At 42.0% G+C, this 21030-nt stretch overlaps 2 protein-coding genes and 2 long non-coding RNA genes across 6 annotated transcripts in view; 2 read left to right on the top strand and 2 right to left on the bottom strand.

Annotated features, from left to right (window-relative positions):
• kdm5c (lysine (K)-specific demethylase 5C) overlaps positions 1 to 13403 on the top strand; it is a 50972-nt gene extending 37569 nt beyond the window's left edge. For both annotated transcript variants that reach the window (XM_034172981.1, XM_034172980.1), the window contains 14 exons: positions 132 to 326; positions 500 to 681; positions 832 to 956; positions 1813 to 1960; positions 2035 to 2125; positions 2249 to 2631; positions 2714 to 2852; positions 3013 to 3192; positions 3325 to 3453; positions 3543 to 4280; positions 7204 to 7246; positions 7335 to 7534; positions 12265 to 12453; positions 12541 to 13403. In XM_034172981.1, the coding sequence (XP_034028872.1) occupies positions 132 to 326; positions 500 to 681; positions 832 to 956; positions 1813 to 1960; positions 2035 to 2125; positions 2249 to 2631; positions 2714 to 2852; positions 3013 to 3192; positions 3325 to 3453; positions 3543 to 4280; positions 7204 to 7246; positions 7335 to 7534; positions 12265 to 12453; positions 12541 to 12549 (2751 nt within the window). In that variant the 3' untranslated portion in view covers positions 12550 to 13403. The remainder of the gene's footprint in view (positions 1 to 131; positions 327 to 499; positions 682 to 831; positions 957 to 1812; positions 1961 to 2034; positions 2126 to 2248; positions 2632 to 2713; positions 2853 to 3012; positions 3193 to 3324; positions 3454 to 3542; positions 4281 to 7203; positions 7247 to 7334; positions 7535 to 12264; positions 12454 to 12540) is intronic.
• A 366-nt stretch (positions 13404 to 13769) lies between these two features.
• On the bottom strand, positions 13770 to 14765 carry LOC117512768. Its single transcript, XR_004561378.1, has 2 exons — positions 14727 to 14765; positions 13770 to 14679 (listed from the first exon to the last, which is right to left on the bottom strand). It is a non-coding gene; the product is annotated as an uncharacterized LOC117512768 (long non-coding RNA).
• A 1777-nt stretch (positions 14766 to 16542) lies between these two features.
• LOC117512766 (PDZ domain-containing protein 4-like) overlaps positions 16543 to 21030 on the bottom strand; it is a 42330-nt gene continuing 37842 nt past the window's right edge. For both annotated transcript variants that reach the window (XM_034172982.1, XM_034172983.1), the window contains 2 exons: positions 20451 to 20552; positions 16543 to 18733 (listed from right to left, as the gene is read on the bottom strand). In XM_034172982.1, the coding sequence (XP_034028873.1) occupies positions 16727 to 18733; positions 20451 to 20552 (2109 nt within the window). In that variant the 3' untranslated portion in view covers positions 16543 to 16726. The remainder of the gene's footprint in view (positions 18734 to 20450; positions 20553 to 21030) is intronic.
• The window catches only part of LOC117512767, a 28063-nt gene continuing 26849 nt past the window's right edge, over positions 19817 to 21030 (top strand). Inside the window, exon 1 of the long non-coding RNA XR_004561377.1 lies at positions 19817 to 20110. This is a non-coding gene — a long non-coding RNA (uncharacterized LOC117512767). The remainder of the gene's footprint in view (positions 20111 to 21030) is intronic.

The following is a 21030-nucleotide window of genomic DNA, read 5'->3' as shown; positions in this document are numbered from 1 at the left end:
AGGAAGAGTCGTATGACATTCTAAAATACATGACATTGTTTGTTTGTTGTCTTTTTTTTTGAGATTCTGTCACTTTTGTGCCAAACTGTAGTGTAAACCCAGCTACAGTCACTTGTGTCTCTCCTTGGTAGCTGCCGGCCGGTCGTTCCTGTATTGAACACTACAGACGTCTGAGGAGGTACTGTGTGTTCTCCCACGAGGAGCTCACCTGTAAAATGGCGACTTGTCCAGAAAAGTTGGACCTAAATCTGGCAGCAGCCACACACAGAGAAATGTTCATTATTGTTCAGGAGGAAAGGAAGCTGCGGAAGAGTCTGATGGAAAGGGTGAGACACTGAGGAAAAGGCACCATATTTTTTGTCTTTACCTTGTGGTATAGCAATAGGATCAAAATGTTTGTGCTTTTTGTTTGTGTATGTAATTTAACAGGAGTTCATTTTGGAATGGTAGCATTAGAAGAGGAATTGCTGAATGTAAATCTGTGTTGTTTTCTCTCCAGGGCATAACTGAAGCAGAGAGAGAAGCATTTGAGCTGTTGCCTGATGATGAGAGACAGTGTGATAAATGTAAGACCACTTGTTTCCTCTCCGCTTTGGCCTGTTCAAACTGTCCCGAGTGTCTGGTGTGTCTTTACCACACACAGGACCTGTGCAACTGCCCCACTGATAAACTCTACCTCAGGTATTTTTTTTTCCCTTATTTATGTTGGTTTCTGTTAAAGTGGTTTGTTATGACCTGTAACATTGACAAGGGTTTTTTTTTTTGTTTTGTTTTTTTTATTTCCATGCTTTGTGATGATGTTTTGTTCCACACAATCCGTCCTGTCTACAGGTACAGATATACCCTGGATGAGTTGTTATCCATGCTACACCGGTTAAAGGTCCGGTCTGAGTCTTTTGATTCCTGGGCCAATAGAGTAAAAGAGGCACTCGAGCAGGAGGAGGGTAACAAGATAGGTAAGAAATCACAATTAAATATGGCCTAGTTCAAAAATGATGAAGCCAAAGTGTGATATAACTGTCTTTTTTTTTGTGAAATGTTATCATTTTAGCTATGGTTATATATCACAGTTTCAATATTTCTATTGGTCTCGGTTCAGTCATTGCTAGAAATTATCAGTGCATATATACTATGATGTGCTAGAGCGTAACACTTGCGACAACAGTTGGGGGTATCTTCTTTAGTCTGCAGAAGCCTGAAACAAAGAAATTCTGTCCATTAGTTCCTGGTATTATTGAATAAGTAATATAATTATTCTATTGAAGCAGAGTATGAGAAATAGCTAAGGTTTTCAAACAAATAAATCAAGGACTTATTCTCAGTGTTATGCTTGTGACAGTTTTACCTTGCTTTAGAAACATGTTTTTTCTAGGAAACGACATTTCTACCTTCACAAAAATGTATTACTGTGTGTTAGTATGAAGCACAAACAAACAAACTGACAAAATACAAGGTTATTTCTTTAACATTCAACTTTAAATGATAATGCTAAATATCAATGTCACACAAAATTGATGGAAAAAAGTGCTATTTTTGGGGTAAATTTTGTGCATATCTCTGGAACCGTGAAGAATCTTTCCTTGAAATTTTCAGTACCTGTCAACGAGATTATAGGCAACTCACAGATAAATCTGGATGGTGCTAAATAAAATAATGGCTTGTCCATGACAAATGCAGTGCAATTCAGCAGTTCGGCTTTATTATTTTTGAACTAGGCCATATTGTTCAATTGCCTTGGTGTTTTCAGATTATTTCACAATGACACATGATTTGAATTCAGTGTGGTGAAACCAAATCAAATGTGTGTTATAGGAATCAGTGACCTAGAGGTGCTAAAATTGGAAGCAGTAGAAAAGAAGTTTCCTGACAATGAACTTCTTCGGAAGCTCAACACTGTTTTCAAAGACATAGAGCACTGCCAGCGGACAAGCACTGAACTCCTCAGTAACTCAAAAACCAGGTAACACTGAAAACAATTTTTTGTTATCGGCTGTTCTGTTGCACACACTTAACCATAAAAATGGTGCCTTTTAGTGAGGAAAAGATGACTTTAGCGGCGCTAAAATCTTTGGTCGAGACGATGCAAAACCTGCCCTGTGTCATGAGCCAGCTGTGGGAAGTACAGGTAAGAACTGCTTTCATGTCCCATACCAAATCATGTAGCTTGTTTGTTTTTGTGTGTGAGAGATGTCCTTCAAATGTTGGTATGCGGTTTACTTGTGGTTGACCTATTTCTGTATACTTCAAGGCGGTTCTGAAGACAGTTGAGGAATTTCAGAGTCGGGCAGAAGCTCTGGTCAATGAACGAGACTGGAGGAGGGAATCTCCACCACCTGAACATTTGCAGGCCCTGTTGGACCAGGGGGCCAAACTACCAGCTGAGGTGCCAGAGTGCACTTTACTCCGCGGTCTGCAGGAGCAGGGCCACTGGCTAGAAGAGGTGAGGCGGACTCTGGGCACGGGAGGAGAGGAGAGACCAGATGTGACGTTGGCTGTATTGAGGAATCTAATGGAAGCGGGCTGCAACGTGCCACAGAGTGCATCTGTGGAGACGGCCATGGCGGAGCTTCAGGAGCTTCTCACAATTGCAGAACGTTGGGAAGAGAAGGCGCAGATCTGTTTGGAACAAAAGTAAGAGCTGTCAGAATGCTGTACCAGCTCCTGACGGTACAGATGTCATTTTCAGTATTTCATCATGCTTTTGTAATTCCAGACAAAAACACCCTCTCTCTACACTGGAGGCCATAGTGAATGAAGCCCAACTCATCCCGGTCAAGTTGCCCAACATCCTGGCTCTTCAGGGCTGCCTGAACAGAGCGCGGGCCTGGGTGACAGACCTGGAGGAAATCCAGGTAATAAAAGAATGTTTTCATTTGTTTTCTGTTTTGTTTCAAATTGCCCACAGTTCGTTTCCCCAAGTGAATCTGAATTCAACAATAATGACTGTGATATAAAAACACATTGTCTATTACATCATTAAAGTGTTTGTTAAAAACAAAACACTTGTTGCAGAATGGGGAGCATTACCCATGTCTGGATGATCTCGAGGGCTTGGTAGCTATCGGAAGGGACTTGCCCGTCTTCATGGAAGAGCTGAGGCAGCTGGAACTGCAGGTGGCCAGCGCTCACTCCTGGAGAGATAAAGCCAGCAAGACCTTCTTGAAGAAGAGCAGTCAGCACAGTCTGTTAGAAGTGAGGAACTGGATGGAAATGCAGTAAAAATCCTGAGTTTTGTCAAAAAAAAAAGCTACTTTGTAATACAGCTATTTTTTTCTAAGGCAGCCTTCACTAGAACTTGCAGTGAATTCTGGTGGTGTCCTGCAGGTACTGTGTCCATGTGTTAAAAGGAGAGAGCGGCGAGATGAAACTGCATCTTTTGATGATCCATTGGAGGACTCTGACACTAACACTCTAGGACTCTCTGCTCAGGACTTAAGGGACCCTGCAGCTATTGTAAGTTTAATGTCATAGCCTGTTATTAAGACCCGTGTTTTTGTGAGGCGTCTGTTTCATGCCTTTTGTTTTCTGTGCCTCATCTCCAGGTGATAGCCTTCAAGGAAGGAGAACACCAGGAGAAGGAGGCTCTACTGAGGTTACAGAAATGGAACCTGTGTAAATCTGGACTTGCGACTTATAGTGAGGACAAGGAGAACGGGAGATGGGGCGACGCGATGGACACAACCAGTAACTCAGAGAACCCTGTAAAGGAGAACGGTAACAGTAACCACGGCTGCACCACCCGCCCTCAGTCAGTTTGTGTGTGTGCTGGAGAGCCTCGCTCTCCACAGCTGCGCTGCCACCTCTGCAGGGACTGGTTCCATGGTGGGTGTGTTCCTTTCCCTACTCTTCTACCTTCCTCCACAACACAAGTGAACCCACTCTGCTGGTGGGACTGGGACTCGTGCTTCTTATGTCCGCAGTGCCTGCGGTCACGGCGCCCTCGCCTGGAAACCATCCTGGCATTACTCGTGGCCCTGCAGAGGCTGCCAGTGCGTCTGCCCGAGGGAGAGGCACTGCAGTGTCTTACAGAGAGGGCCATCACCTGGCAAGGCCGGGCCAAGGAGGCGCTCGAGACGCCCGAGCTGCAGGCAGCACTGCAGAGGTTGCAGGAACTCAATGAGACTCTTCAGTATGAGCCAGAGAAGAAGGAAGGTGGGAAAAAAGACACAGACATAAGCTCTGTGATTGTTTTGTCAGACTCTGACGGAGGAGAAGACGGAGTCATTGATTTGACAGAGGATAGTCCAAAGAAGACGACGCAGGAAAAGAACCGCACTCAGGTTATCATCTTTTTCTTCTTCCTTCTTCATGAACTGTTTTTTGTTGGTATATTTTCATTATATTAGAAATGCACATATATCAGATGACACACTTTCAAGTCAGTGAAATCCAGGTACAGAACACACCATATTTTTTTCAATAAATCAAAGCAACATAAGTATATGTAACTGTGCAAAATAAATTCATAATCAAGTTTTCTGGTCCCCTCCACAATTTGTGTTTTCAGCGTTTGCGCTTACGGCGTCCTGACAAAAAATCAACAAACTGGACACAGTATACAGTATAATTGCATTATATAATCACATTTGCACATCCAGGGAGTAACACACATTCAAGAATTTGCCTGGACATTCGGCACGTTGACGACGTTCAATAAATCAGCTTTAAAATAACGTCTCTTTTTAATGCAGCAGATAACTGAAACAATCCTGCAAATGGTGATAGAAGCAACAAATTCAGGACAAGTACTCCTTAGACATTACTCTTTTGAAAAAGCTGATTGGCCATTTTCAATAGGCAGCCAGGTAGGGGTCAATTGAAGAATTACACAGGGATCAAAATTAAAAGATGCTCCAATCATATTGAAAAATACACCACATTATTTGTCTGAGCATGAATATTCTAAAAGGGTATAGTTTGGACTGTTTGTGACTGAATGTTAGAGTTATGGGGTAACAACGATCAATTTCAGTTTGTACAGGGGTTGAAAGTTAAAGTTGCTCTAATTTTGGTAAAAAGTGGTGCAAATTATTGGTTAAGCTAATAGGATTAATAAATGGAATAGTTTTGATTGTCGAATGTTTGGTTTGCAAAGTAAAGGTCAGATAAGTTTAACGTTCATTGGATTCTATGACGTGACATATCTTAACACATAACATGATGACTAAAAACAAGGTAGATATTCTTCTAAGAAGTATTTATCTAACTAACTTACAGCAAAGCTAACCACACTAGTCAACAAACCCATGTGACCAGATTCATGACGTCACAGGAAGTATCGCTGTTACATCATACCACTGCATATATGTTTATGAAGAGGTCATCACCAACAGTCTGAAGCACTTGTTTGCTAATTGAGCACATAACCCCACCCTCCCTGTAACAGGTGGCTTGCTCAAAATGACACTGACAGAACTAGTACACAGTGCCCCTTGTGGATAAACATGGAAATATGTCATCTCGAAGCATTCTTTACATCTTGAAGCCACACTGCTCTGTGTGCACCTGATTTCATCAGATCTCTGAAGTGAAGCAGAGTAGGTCCTGATTAGTACTTGGCAGGGAAACCGTTTTGGAAGACCAGGGGCTGTGTTTGTGTGTTTCTCCGTGTACAGCTGGAGTTGCATCATGAAGGGCATCCGATCTTAAACTTGTCACAAATCCCAGTGGGAATCTTTACTGGATCCGCTGTGGTGACTCTGAGAAACTGGGAGCAGACAAAAGACAAACTTGCTAATTTCATGTTACAACACTTTCTACAGAATGTCTTTCTACAGAATGTTTTGTAGTGTGATAATTTTATCTTGTAAAATTTAGTGTGTTGTCTCATACCTTATCAAAATCCAGGTGTGTTTTTGGCCGTCGGTGTGACAACAAGACAATTAATAAAACCATCAGTGATTTCACTAAAATAATCACCAAAACTTTAACATAAAAGTAAGACCCTTGGCTGCTCCCTTGTTTACACTCTGCGTCGCCAGATAGTGAAGCAGATAAGTATGATTTCTGGCCAGAATTGTTCACTTGGTGATGCAAGCATCAAATTTGACATGAATATTCTTCATAAATCAGTGTTTGAGAAAAAAGTGCTAGCCACTTAAAAATCCAATATGTCGGCCAGGTAGGGGTCAATGAAGAATTACACAGGGGTCAAAATCTATAAATGATCCAATCATATTGAAAAGTATAACATTATTTGGCTGATCATAAATATTATAAAAAGGTATAGTTTGGACTATCTATGACTAACTGTTATGGAGTTATGGGGTACAAACAGCAAGAATGGTGACAAAGGTCAGTTTCAGTTTGTACAGGGGTCAAAAGATAAAGTAGCATCAATTTTTGTAAAATTGTGATGCATATTATTGTTTGAGTTAATAGGGTTTTAAAAAGGAATAGTTTGCACCATGTCATGCTCAGTTGTCACATTACAGGGTAACATCTGTCACATGCCATAGAATCCAATGGACGTTGAGCTTGTTTGACCTTTACTTTGCAAACCAAGCATTCAACACAGTCAAAACTATTCCATTTATTAATCCTATTAGTTCAACCAATAATTTGCACACGTTTTACCAAAATTGAGGCAACTTTAACTTTTGACTCCTGTGCAAACTGAAATTGACCTTTGTCACCATTCTTGCTGTTTTTAATCCCATAACTCCATAACGTTCAGTCATAGATAGTCCAAACTATACCTTTTTGCAATCTTTGTGACCAGACACATAATGTGGTATAGCTTTCAATATGATTGGAGCATTTGTAGATTTTGACCCCTGTGCAATTCTTTATTGACCCCTACCTGGCCGCCATATTGGATTTTCAAGTGGCCAGCACTTTTTCCTCACTGATTTATGAAGAACATTCATGTCAAATCTGATGCTTTCATCACCAAGTGAAGGATTGTTTCAGTTATCTGCTGCACTAAGAGCTGATCAGAGGTGGATCTGCATGTTGAATTGGCACAGGTTTTACACCGGATGCCCTTCCTGACGCAACTCCAAATTACATGGAGAAATGTGGAAGGGGTGGGGTTTGAACCACGGCCCTTTGACTCTGAAACCAAGTGCACTAACCACTTGGCCACCACTTTGACATATTTTCAGTAATTTGACTGATTTGACTTCAGCTTTTCTGTTTAATTCTGTGTCCAAAACATCATGTCTATTGTGTCCAACTCATCTGTTTCTTGTTCTTCTACAGACTGACTGTGTAAATGGCATCAACAAGAAGTCAACGGTTACAGGTTTGGTGTTTTATTTATATATAAGCAAATGTTAAAAAAGGAATTTTGTCCACACACACTTGACTCTGCTGTTTCCACATTTTTTCAGCTGTGGGGTCTTTGCTCCCTCTGCTGCCTTTACTGCAAGGCGAGGTGGTGGAGCTTTCCCCAGACACGGAGCGCCGTCTGAAAGAGCTGCAGCTGGAAGGAGATCTGCTGGAGGTGTCTTTAGACCAGACACACACCATCCACAGGGTTCTGCAAGCTGCATCCTCTCCACCCAGAGAGAGACTGCAAACACTCATCCAGGTCAGAGAGACTGAACATGGGGGGGGAGATAATGGTGGACCACAAAAAATTTCCCGGAGATGAAATTGAGCAGTGATAATGATGTACACTCTAGTTCCCTGAGTGAGGTGCTGTGATATGACTATTAAGCAGTGATGGAAGTTTCCCGGGAATTCCCAGAAATCCAGGTTTTTACTTCCGTGGCGAAAGTTTCCGGGTTATTTTTGTTTTCCTGGCCTGCGTTGGATTTATTTAGTCTGTGGTCTGACTTCATGATGTTTGTTTGTAAAATTATTGGGAAGCATTTCTGAGACGCCACAGTGGCGAGTAACTCTCACATTTTCACATCCTGATTTGAGACTGAAGGGTAAATGTAATGTGCTGCCGGCTCAACCACACGGTAGCAAATAAGAGACGATGTTACAGATTTTAAAATGAGCTCTGTGTCACGTTGAAACTACAAAGAAACGCAGGGTTCTCACCAGCATTATAACAGCGTAACAGCCCACTACTAGATTTTTACATTTATAACCCTCTGAAACACTATTGCCTGCATTTTGAGTGCCAAATTGTGTGAAGTAAAGCCATAGTTTTTTAGGTTTTTATTTTTAAATCTTTGTTCCAGCCTTACTTTAAAGCCAAAAGAAACAAGACATCAGGCCAAAATACAAAACAGTGTTAGATGTGTGTCACAAACATCAGAACTGCTAATTTATACCTAGCAGTTTATTCAAGAAAATCCTTATGTGTTTCTTTTTTTCTTACATTGAATAACTTGTAATTAAAATAGTTTAAAGTAAAAAAATAATAATCTTTTAATCTGTAAATTAAAACCATGATGATTGATTCATTCATTTGGTACGTCTTTGATTTTAGTATCCTGTTTTTGGCTGAATTTGTTGTCAGCTAACATTATTTAAGTTATTTCACACAAATCAAACGCTGTCTTTGGGATAAATTTACATCAAACGGTTTCCATGCAAACGTGATATATTAACCTGCTAAATCTGCATTTTAAGGTTTCTTCTCTTACAGGAACATGAAATATTCATGTGGAGGAAAATATGATAAACATTAAACATGCTCGAGCCGTAGAAGTCAAATATTGATGTGAAAATCGTTTGCGTGTCGTTTTGCAAAACACGTAAGTTGTGAGTATGCCAGAAATTTTGACGTCAGCACTGGAGGAAAAAATCCATGTTATTGCTTTTCTCATTTATAGAATTGAATAAGAATCTAATTTAAACCCAAAGCAGTGCTCCTGAGAACTAAAAGTGATATTGGTGACTTAATGAACAGTAGATGCAGCTTTAATTGAGTCAATTTTTATTGTAGTTTATTTTAAGACACTATCAGTTGTTATAAAAGCACAAATTGCTGAAGTCAAATGTTTAGATAAATGTAGAGACAGAACAGTAACAGTCTAATGCAAATCTGTGATTTTATGGAACAGTACAGACTGTGTATATGTGTTATACAAGGTCTGTTAGAAAAGTATCCGACCTTTTTATTTTTTGCAAAAACCATATGGATTTGAATCACGTGTGATTGCATCAGCCAAGCTTGAACCTTCGTGCGCATGCGTGAGTTTTTTCACACCTGTCGGTTGCGTCATTCGCCTGTGAGCAGGCTTTGTGTGAGCAGTGGTCCACCCCTCTCGTCGGATTTTTATTGTGAATAAATGTCTGAACGATTTGGAGCTTTGCTGCATCAAATATTTCCTGAAACTGTGAGAGACCTCCAGGTGGACACCATTCGGAAAATTCATATGGCTTTCATGGACGATTTTATGGTGATTACACAGATTAAGGAGTGATCCAGCTGGTTTAAAGACCGCCCACAGCGTCTGAGAGCGCGGTGCACTCCGAGCACGATCGACAGGCTGAATCAACCAGATCATTTCCAACGTGAAGGTTTTATTGAGCCGGGACGTCGTCTGACTTCCACAAAAAAAGGCAGAAGGCGTGGACATCAGCACTTTTTCGGCACATTCCACTGTTTCAGGAGTTTTTTTCATGGAAAGAGGAGTGGAGGGATGCGCCACCGTGCCGCTCATGGCGCGGGACAAAACCACCTCTGTGTTGGTCTCACAGGACGGTTTTCAGATGGCTCAGGCGGTTTTCGGTGGCTTTTCAGTCGTGTGACTATCTGAGAAATTGTGCATGAGCTGGACATGCCCCAACATGTCCTGTGAGGCTTCATCCCGGCGTTGCTTTGTGCCATGCGGCTCTGCCGTGACACGCGGAATTCCTCCGCTCTTCTTTCCATGACAAAAACTCCTGTAACAGTGGAATGTGCCGTTCATTTCTAAACTGGACGCTGTGTTTTATCCGGGACGTCGTCTGACTACCACAGAAATTGTGGAAGACGTGGACATCAGCACTTTTTCGGCACATTGAGACAGACGTGTGGAGGAATTCCGTGCGTTGGGACGTTTCCGCATGGCGCAAAGCAACACAGTGATGAAGCCTTACAGGACATGTTCTGGCATGTCCAGCTCATGCACAATTTCTCGGATAGTCACACGACTGAAAAACAACCGAAAGCCGTCTGAGCCATCTGAAAGCCGTCCTGTGAGACCAACACGGAGGTGGTTTTGTGCCGCGCCATGAGCGGCACGGTGGCGCATCCCTCCGCTCCTCTTTCCATGAAAAAAACTCCTGTAACAGTAGATTGTGCTGAAAAAGTGCTGATGTCCACGCCTTCTGCCTTTTTTTGTGGAAGTCAGATGACGTCCCGGATCAACAAAGCCTTCACATTGGAAATGATCTGGTTGTTTCAGCGGGGTGTCAGCCTGTCGATCGGCGCTCAGAGTGCGCTGCACTCTCAGACGCTGTGGGCGGTCTTTAAATCGGCTGGAGCACTCCTTAATCTGTGTAATCCCCATAAAATCGTCCCTGAAAGCCATATGAAATTTCCGAATGGTGTCCACCTGGAGGTCTCTCACAGTTTCTGGAAAAATTTGATGCAGCAAAGCTCCAAATCGTTCAGACATTAATTCGCAATAAAAATCCGAAGAGAGGGGTGGAACACTGCTCACACAAAGCCTGCTCACAGGCGAATGACGCAACTGACAGGCGTGAAAAAACTCACGCATGCGCATGAAGGTTCAAGCTTGGCTGATGCAATCACACGTGATTCAAATCCATATGGTTTTTGCAAAAAATAAAAAGGTCGGATACTTTTTGGACAGACCTCGTAGTTCTGTCATCTTGCCAATATGGGAAAATATGTTTGTTTGTTTTTGTTTTTTTTTTTTTTTGTTTTTTTTTTACTAAAATGAGCAAGAAAATGGGACTAAGAAATAGCTCTCATTTAGCTTATTAATCGCACTAGATTGCATCAAATTGGATGTAGTATTTCAAAATTTTCTGTGGGAGGTCCCCAAGATCTCCCCACTGAGTGTTATAGCCCCGACATCATTTTTTTTCCCCAAGGACAACTCACATCACTGATTAAGTAAACATTGCCCAGTCTGGAAAAAAAAACAACTTTTTACCACTTTCCATACAGCCCATTTTCATGGGGTTTAAACATAGACAGTATGTATGCTGAACAAATCCTGCTTGATGTCACCCATAGGTTTTCTGTAGAGACCCGGAAAAAAATACATTTTTAAGGCCAAAAGTTGCCACTCTGGGTGCCGCTATGTTGGCAGCGTTTACTCCGCCTATGTTGCGACCGACCTAGAAATAAATAAGTCAACGTGATGAGTATCTGTGTAAATGTAATATCACCTGAACAGGCCGACGGATGGTTATCATTTTGCTGTCAGACACGCGTGTTGAGATGGACCAGAAGCCGGATGAAGACTGATGGGGGTTTAATCCACTTTATATTGGTCGCTATTCATTCACCAATCATGTAGTACTGCACATCAGTCGAGGTGTGCCGAGTGCTAAAGGTTGTATTTTGTAGTTAACCCAGCGATGGTTACTGCTGTGTTTCCAGTTCTACAGTTTCTCTTGGGAATGAATTCCCAAGAGTGGAGTCAGTCATGTCACTTCCCACCCCATTGCAGCACCTGGGCTCCTCTGCCACACTGTAGCTCTGAATGCTGCTCAGATTTTATACAGTGCTGTGCAAAGATTTTTGATTAACCTGAGAATAATGACAGTGTAGTGTCTCCACCCCCCACCCCATTTTAAAGAAATGAATGAATTTTTAATCTGGAAAACCTTTGATTTCTTTGGTGTACCTCGTGGTGCCTGATGTCACAGAGACAAACGGCAGTGATGATGCAACAATAACATAACGTGCGCTTGTGTTTAGAACCTCAAATGAACACCTGCTGTCTTAGGTCATTACAGAGACTTCTGGTCCGTCCCAACGTGCAACACTGACGTCAAAATGTGACAATGTGTTCGTGTCGTCGTGTGGACAGACTGATGATAACAAGAACCGTTTGGCTGACAGGCGAGAATGCAAAAAAAAAAAACACAAAAAAAAAACTAGAAACATGATTACATATAAACAGTTTATTTTACAAATTACACGAGATGACCTGAAATAAATTATTCATGAAGGTGGAGAGTGTGCACACACTTATGTTTTATTTGTAGTGTTCCACTTTATTTCTCTTTGCATTTGCGTCGCATCACAGTAAATTTAATGTTGGTGTTTTAGACACAGTGAAACTCCATCACAGTATTTGTGCTCTTTATTGAAATTGAAATGTATAAACGTGTGGTAGCGTGCTGCTTTTGTCCAGCTCAGATGTGGCGTTTCTAAAGAACTCGTCTCGTTGTCAGATTGAGCTTGAAGAACAGAGACGGAGCAGCCGTGGGCGAAGCAAGGATTCTAAAAGGAAGAGGAAGAGCCACAGAGGTGACAGTCGGGACGGGACGGGAGCCGCGTCACAGCACGTCTCAGAGTCAAAGAAAACTTGCCCTCACAGTCCCAGTTCTTCCACCCACGTACCCATCCACATCCATCCAGAGGTAACACTGCCCCCTTCTGTTTAATGGAAATAACATTTAAATCAAAACAAGAACAAAATATATTGTAATTGTTTTTACTTTTGACAGATTTTGTGATAGGTGACGCTGGATTTGTTGGAGGATCAGAGGGGGCGGAGTGTTCGTGCCAGAAGACAGTGTCAAGTTCAAGAAAGATGCAGGACATCAGCCCGTCCTCCATCCGTTCATCCACACTCCATCTCCTCCCTCACTCCCATCCCACCTATCCCTACTTCTTTTCATCATTTCTTTATGTTCCAGCTTTTCTCCACGCATTTTCCCGGTCAACAGATTTGGACTTTCTGGGACTGACGTAGGACTTGGCTTCTTTTGGCGTTCCGTGGTCTCTGAGCTACGTTATCCGACTGTATTAAATACTGGTTCAGCTGTAGCCTCTGACTGGCTCTTTAAAGCGGCACGCTGACACTGAGGTGCAGCACTTTCACAGCACCGCTCTCACTTTTTTCTTTTCTTTTTTTTGTATTGAAGCTTGTTTGTTTTTTGAACGGCTACAAATGTTGAATAAACTGATAGAACATTTAGGGAAATGTTTAAAAACAGGCGTTCTTGTTTTGGTGCTACTTTCCCAAAATAAATGGATCTGTACTGCTTTCACTTTATCCTCCCCTCGTTCCCTGTCATGTTTTTTTTCCCCCCACGTTTTTTTTAAGGTCCTCAACTCCATCTTTTATTCCCTTTGACTTGCTTTCTCCCCCTCTATTCTTATCTCTGTGTAAACTAAGAAAACTTCACTGTAACTCACTTTGTCACATTTTATTTTATGTGCCGGGGTTAAATGATATAATATTATTATTGTTATTATTGATATTCGGACACACAGTTGTGCATTTGTGTACAAACTTTTCATTTTATTGTTGCCTTTGTTTCTTTTCACTCTTGTTAGAAAAATAAAGGTTTAGAATTGTTTAGGACATGTTGCATCATAATTTGTCATCTTAAAATGCAAACGCTTTTCTCCTGGACAATAGATATGGGTAGGGACATGAAATACTGAGAGATTAATTCAGGATGTTCACTTCAAATGTGAATAGCACAAGAATCGATACAGCGTTCAGTTTGTTCCTTGGTTAAATCTAGTCGAGCTCAAATTTGAACATGTTTGACAGGCGCGTGTTTGGGATGCCCAGTTCAAATTTAATAAAATAAATTATCATGGGCACAGTGAAAGTGTAATGCTCAGGACGACTGCATTTCTTCAGCCCCTTTGTGGTCTTGCAGCCAGCTGGGGATAAACATTTTACTTGAATGAACAGGTAAAGTTTTGACAAATGAGCCTGTTTTTCATGATCACTGCATTTATTAAAAATGAACCAAAAAAACACTAAAATCACACTGAACATCACAATATTGAACACGTACACTTTCCCCCCCTACATTTAGTCATAGACACCCACAATAACTATGAAAAGCATTTAGTCATAAAAACATGCATGCAAATCAAATGGAAAAAAACCAGCTCTTCATTCTAATCACAGTTCGACCTGAAGTTAAATTGTAATATCCACAGGCTGGATCTGATGGCACAAATAAGGTGTGGAAAAAGATTTATTATTATTATTATTAACTAATGTGCCCTGCTTATATTAAATATTTTGTGCTTTGGTGCAATGAGCCTTTTTTTAATCTTGCTCTGTGCTTCTGTGTTCAGGTTACAGTATATTAAAAAGAAAAAAGCTGTACATATAAGACTGCCTGGGGGGAAAAGGCACTGCTCACCATTTTATCAAAACCACTGTGTGCTTAGAGCATGATGCTGCAGAAACAAAATGATGTGCACAAGCTGTAAGGATGAATGGAAAAAGTCACATTCTGTGGCACAGAAATATGTCCTCTTGTGGACACAGATTTGTCCACGTATCTGTTCTTGAGTTTCTCACATTCACAGAAATGCAGAAACCTTCCACCGACTCCAAAGACTGTTTTCTGCTCTTCATCTTTGCAGCAGGCGACTAACAACTAATTGAACTAAACAGCATCCGGAGCACCGCCTACACCTAAAACTGAGGTTTTCCTTCAATAATTTCATTACAAAAACCATTCATCATCTGTGTGAAAACCCACTTTAAACCACTCACTACAAATTCAGGTTTCAAATATGAAAAGCTGGAACAAGCTGCAATTTTGGTACAAATTAATTTGGTGCATTAGGAGTTTTTGCTTAAATGACCAACTGAAGAAGTTGAATAGCTGTCAACTCTTCTGATACATAATCCTTTGCAGTCCTGTAAGAAAACAGTCAGTCTGATCCATGTTTGAAAAAAAATAGCAAAATAGGATCTACTTAGTTGGGAAAGCAAGAATTTTTACAGGAAGAAAAAAATGATACTCTTGTAATCATATTTTTTTTTTTTGTCACCGAAGAAATTCTAATGCCGTTTTTACAGCAGTAATGTGATGAAACAAATACATGCAGGAAATGTGTGCTGCTTCACATTACTTTGATTAAATTCTACATATTCTTTAAAGCTGCAATGTGTAGGGTTTAGTGTTATCTAGTGGCAAAGTTGCAGATTGCATTTTACCATTGCTGGTGACAGTTTGGTTTTCCTTTACGTTTTCACTTCTGGCAACAAGGTTTCACTCTCCCTTATGATAATATATATTTCATTATAAAATCATGGTTTCAGACTTGTTAGCTACACTAGTAACCAGTAGACTGTATAGGAGAGCAACCACTAATTCTGCTTTTTTCTTCAGTCATCCTGTCTTGTTGCAAAATGCAGCATAACTATGTCCCTTATGGGCTACTGTATGAACATGGCGGTCCAACATGGCAGCCTTTGTGAGGGGGGGGTCCACTTCCATGTAGATATGAAGGGCACATTCTAGGCTTATGAAAGGACATCGATTTATTGTTGCAAATAATTATGCACTAAAGAATTGATGGTTATGAATGTTATATTTAATTTATGCTAATAAACAGTTTCTACACAAACATAAATTAGGGTGATGTGAGTGATACGTTTACTTTAGAAACGTGTGGTTCAGGTTCAGAAATCAAAAATCATTAACGTTCCAACTTCTCAGATATGATTTTCTGCTGTTTCTCTGTTTTAAGTCAACAAAAATTAATTTTTTTGAGTTAAAGATGTTTCCTCATTTGTTTTCTCCCTTTTTTTTCTAAAAAATGAATCATATAAAAGCAACAGATTCCAACTCCTATTTGTACGACTGAGTAGCATGTATGCTAATCTGTGAATCATTCAAAAAGTATTTTAAATACAGAAACAATGTTAGCTTTGAAAGCATGTCTGAAAAAATCATTTCTGAATATCTTCATTTATGAAATGCATTCATAAATCCATTTTTGACAGCCACAATATTTTCATTTTGAGATAACTACAGCAGCATGTGCATTAGCGGACACATTAGCCACAACAGACTGCCCTGACACTTGCACATACTTTATTATGACAATCCCACCCACTGTGTTCCCAACTGGATGCCATGGTTTGTTCCACTGGACGCTGCACTTTAGTGCGCTGGACGCTGCTTATATGAAATAATTATGTTGTAGGAGATTAATCATTTTCTATCTGAGTTGGCTGTTGAAAATGCCTCTAATCGCTTCCAGAATCACAGAGGAATCTACAGCTGCAGCTTTTCTCTCTCGTGCGTGCACTTAATGAGGTGGAGAACGCATTTGGAACTGTTTAAAAAGGTAATTACTTGTAATGTTTATATTGTAATAGCTTGGTAAAACAGTTGCATGTTCATTCCTTGTTATGAGGAGCTGTAAAAGTACGTTTATGATAGATTTAGAACCTCAATCATTCAGATGAGCTGTGCTGTGTGCGGTGACACAGTCACTCTCACTCACACAGTGTTTTTGAATTGTTTGCGCGATGTTCACTTGAAGTTCACGTAATTAATGCATGATGGAGATTTTGAACATTTAAAAATTTTCTTTGCGCAATTGCGTGAAGCCATGCACAGTTTACAACGGTTTACAACAAGTTTGAGATGTTTGCTCTCCTGCATGGCAGAGTGTGTGCAAGTGTACGGATCAAAGTCGTGCAAGTGTCAGGGCACCTTTAGCATTAACTTTTCTCCATTTAAACACATTAGCATGCAGCTTGCCTCAGATATGCTACATTGTTCTGCCGTTAACATTACTAAAGAACTTAGTGTTGCTGCTTCGACATTTGAACATCAAGCCAAAGTTAACTGAAATAGGCCTAATCCAACTAGTATGGCTTGCCCTTCTCTCTTTACCGCCCTTTCCTTACCTGTCTCAGACTGTGGTAACAGACAGAAGAGGGTTATAGATTTTCTTTCCATCAGGAGACCTGGTCCCATGTGCTAGCAACTCCTGTATCGTGATCCAGTTGTCTAAGATCTTGCGACTGCGCTTCTTCATGCTCCTGCGATGGCACAGCTCCAGGATGGATGGTGGTTCCTGCTGTTGTGTCATCCCCTGCTGCCCACCACCACCACTGCTGCCCTGCTCCCGTTCCCGCTCTCGCAGAAAGTCCAGGCGGCTCTGCATCATGAACTCCCTGCGCCGCCTCTGCTCTCGGGCTCTGAGCAGTTGCTGTTTGCGTTCCTCTTTGCTCCAGTAACGGCCCATCTTCATTTCACTCACCGCATCATCATCCGTTGTCATCCCACTGCGCTCCTCTCTGATCTTCATGGCACGTGCCTTCAGGAGGCGATCCCTCACAGGTCGTTTGGCCACGTAGCGAGAGCCATCGCTGCGGATCTTTACCTTCCACTCCATGCGAGGGGAGGAAGGTAGCAACGGAGGAGACAAGGGTAAAGGCAGCCCCTCGTTAACATCTTTACATGTGCTACCCAGGCTCATCGGACTAATGTCACTCCCGGTTTCCACATTCGCCTCCCTAGGAGCATCTCTGAAACCTATTAGGCGATCAGAAGTGGAGGAAGACCTCAGCTGCATACAGCTGAGGTATCGTTGTGGAGGACTGGTTTCAGTCTGACGACGGGACAAGTACGGGCTGTTGTCAGCACTGTGCCCACCGGCCCTCTCAGCTGTCCCTCCAAATTTGGGGTTATGTCTCATCCCTCCATCTGAACCCCCCCTGGTTCCTCCATCTCGGGACAGTGACCTAACTTTAGCTCCTGGACTAGATGTTTTAGCCCCAGCTCCTCTCCTGTGAGAGTGGGGAGAGTAATTTTGGTTGAGGTTACCTTGAACCCCGTCCCCTCTTTCAGACTTGGTTCCTCTCTCTCTCTGCCTTGTAGAAGTTGTAAGATGCATACCTGCTGAAAGAGGAGACTCTCCTCCCAAAATCTGTTCATTGGCCAGAGGAGTGCTCCTGCAACTTTCTCCTCCAGTGTTGTAGGCACTCGTACTATCCTTATCTGAGCGCTCCCTCTCTGGGAGCTCGTTGATGTCAGAGAGGGCATGGTGACAGGATTCCTCACTGACCAAATTGGCCCCTGATCCATTAACATCAGTGCATCCGGCTCCTATTCCAACTCCTACAACATTCTTGTCCTCTGGAGGCCAAGCTTTCAGACAACGCTCCCTCAGCTGCTGCATCTTCTGTGCTCTCAGGATGTTACGAAACTTGAACTCCAAGTGGCGCAGTTCCTCTTCCAGAAGAGCCATTTCATGCTGCGACAGGTTTTCATTCCTATTCACATCCAGTGAGACATCCCCTTCTTCCTGTGCAACTCCCTGCTCTCCCATCAGGGTGTTACTGTTTTTCTCATAGTAGCACTTTATCTCCAGGAGCTCTTTATACCTCTCGCACTCCTCTTCTGTCAGCCCCGGGATCATCATTCTCACTGGATCTGCCATGTAGACCCTCTCCAATCGCTCCAACGGCTCCATTACTCCTCCATTGACACAGTCCAGCCCCAGGAGGGAGTCGGTGCTGAACTTGAAGTCCTGGGAGTGCAGCAAAGGGGGAGTGTCACAGCGGCCAGAGAAGAACTTGCGCATACTGCCAGGTGTATTTGTGGTGTTGGTATTAGAGGCACTCGTGTGGTCATCACCCAGAAGGTCATGTTCTGAAGACTCCTCGTAGCGTGTGCTTTCATCAGTTCGGCCAACTCCACTGTCCAGTTCCTGACTGTTACTCAGCACCGTCTGGAGCAAAACAGGGGAATCCTGGCCCAGGGAGCAGCCATTTAGTGCGCCTCCACCGGAAATGCTGCTGGCCCCGGCGCCCAGGATGGAAGTGCTGTTCCTCGATCTGTGGCAGCTGGGCAGATGGACAGCATTGTCCAGGGTCTCCAGTTCTAGTTCCTCTGGGTCCAGGTGGTTGTCATTCTGGTGGGTAAAGTGTTGGATTTATGGTATTGTCATTGACAACAGAAAAACAAGAAAAAGGAAAATGCATTAGAATCAAGGCTTTGAAATGGTTCAAAGAATGAAAATGAAAACAGGAAACAATTCATATAGTGCTGAGAGCAAAAAAGAAAATCAAACATTTTATTTTTAGTTGTGTTTTGAAGCTGAAACATTTATTTGGAATAAAGCTAGCTGGTTCCTACATTGTTTTTGTTTGGTTTGTTTGTTTTTTTTATTACAAACTAAAATATTTTCTGCTTGCAATAACTTGTAAATTAAATCTCCAGTTTCCCTGTTTGCAACCAGAAAAGGTAAATACTGAAGTATGCACTTTAAATGTTGGTCTTGGACATCAATTCCATCAATGTTTGATGCTAGTTAGCCTAGCTTAACTGTGGCAGCAGCGATAGACAACTGAGTCAAGTATAGCATATATATATCAACAGCCATATTTATAACTTCTGAAAAATACATATTATTATGTCATCCCACTGCCTTAAATGGAACGTTAATTGGTATTTTATTTGGTTACAAGTTATGGAATGATCATTTTAAGGTGGAATTCAAAACTGAACAAACTGACTTGTGGGGGCGGGGGGGTGATCTGTTTTGAAACCTTGATTATAACATTATTAAACCAGTTTTTATGCTCAATCTGACAATATTCATTTAGAAAAAAGGCATGATTAAATCTTCAACGCTGCATTTTTTTTAGAAAGTAGTAATACCCCTGTCTTACAGCAGATGGCACCAGAGCAGCAGCATTTTTTCTTTTATTTCCAGCTGCTGCAGAAGTAACCGTTGCATTTTGTGTGTTGTAGTTGGTGGGTGGAGATATTTTATACTTTATGTTTCATAAGACGTCAGTTGTGAATCTGTTTTCATAGTGTGATTGTCATCCTGGGAGAAGCTGATCAGCTGCAATACTTTGTTGTCAACAGCTGGGCTCTCAGTCTGCAGCAGATTAGCCCCTAATTGGTTTGACTATGAGACAAATTATTGATCGCCTTCATCTTCATTCTTATTCTTCAGCACCCCACTCCCCCACCCCCGCCTTGCCTTTAATCTGGGTTTGTGATCTGCCTCCTCTCCTGCATGAATCTTAATGTGGTGACCCCGTCTCTGCAAGCTAAATTTCATCAGCCTTTTGCAGCTTGTGCTCATCTTTCCAAATACCAAAGGTTATTTTGTCCGCGTGACTTTCACCATTTTCATTAGCTCCTATTAAATCTGCCCTCTAACTCGTTCTGATTAGATGTGACCAGCATACTGATGTTCTTTGCATGTACACAGTCTATTTCTGTCTGCGGCCCATTTTTTGCACATCAGGCTGTGTTTGCAGGTAATCCTGCAGATGTTCTTCTGACCTTGAGGGAAACATTGGCACCACGATGACAATCACTAATTTGTCTTTGGCTTCACACCGTCTGTGGTCTCATCGTGCTTCATATATGTGTTTCTACACTTCATCACAATAGAAAAACCCCACTTTACTCCTCCTCTTGTCCTTGATTCGTATCTCACCTTCACAATCTGATGATAACAACTGAACGTTAAAGCTGCATATTTCCACACGTGCAAACTCATTTCTGCAGCATAAAGACTGAGCTAAACGTCGAGGAATGAATTTGTATGTCAGTATTCACGCTGAGGCCTGCAGCTCGGTCCCCTGAGAGTGCAGATCCAATTTCCTCACCTCCAGCTCAGGTCGTGCGAGCAGCAGTGAGACGTTCGTGCTGTCCTCTCTGGTGAGAATGGCCACTGCCTCCTCTCTGTTCTGGATGTCCACTCCATTTATCTGACACACAAAAGAGAAAGATGGAGGGAAGAAGAACAGAAGTGAGCTCATGTTAGTGTCAGAACCATTTGGGGTCAATATGATTCTGCTCAATGCACTTTTTCTCCCCTGCAAAATGCCAGTACAGAGAAAAATAAATAAAATTTGAGCAACATCTATTAAGAATGATGCGCCAAATTTATTATTTCTTCCAAAGATTTTATATTTTTTACTTGTTTTTAGCAGGAAATCTTAAAAAAAAGTTTGCCTTGGCACACCTGCCAACATCCACATGTGGCCACGAGCGCCAACAGCGTAAAACGTAACTAGGAGGATCTGGGCTGCATGCCCGAATGCACACAACTGCGGGACTGTGGCCGTCCCACACACATTCATGTGGGACGCAGGACACGGGGGTAAATAGTGCCCAATGTGGGACAGTTGGCAGCTCTGCCTTGGGGAGAGAAACAGGTGTTTTGAGGGTGATCTGGGTAAAGGT

Source organism: Thalassophryne amazonica, chromosome 6 (genome assembly GCF_902500255.1).
Source record: "Thalassophryne amazonica chromosome 6, fThaAma1.1, whole genome shotgun sequence".
Lineage (NCBI taxonomy): Eukaryota > Metazoa > Chordata > Actinopteri > Batrachoidiformes > Batrachoididae > Thalassophryne > Thalassophryne amazonica.
The sequence above is the reverse complement of the archived record's forward strand: the minus strand, read 5'-3'. Positions and strand labels throughout refer to the sequence as shown.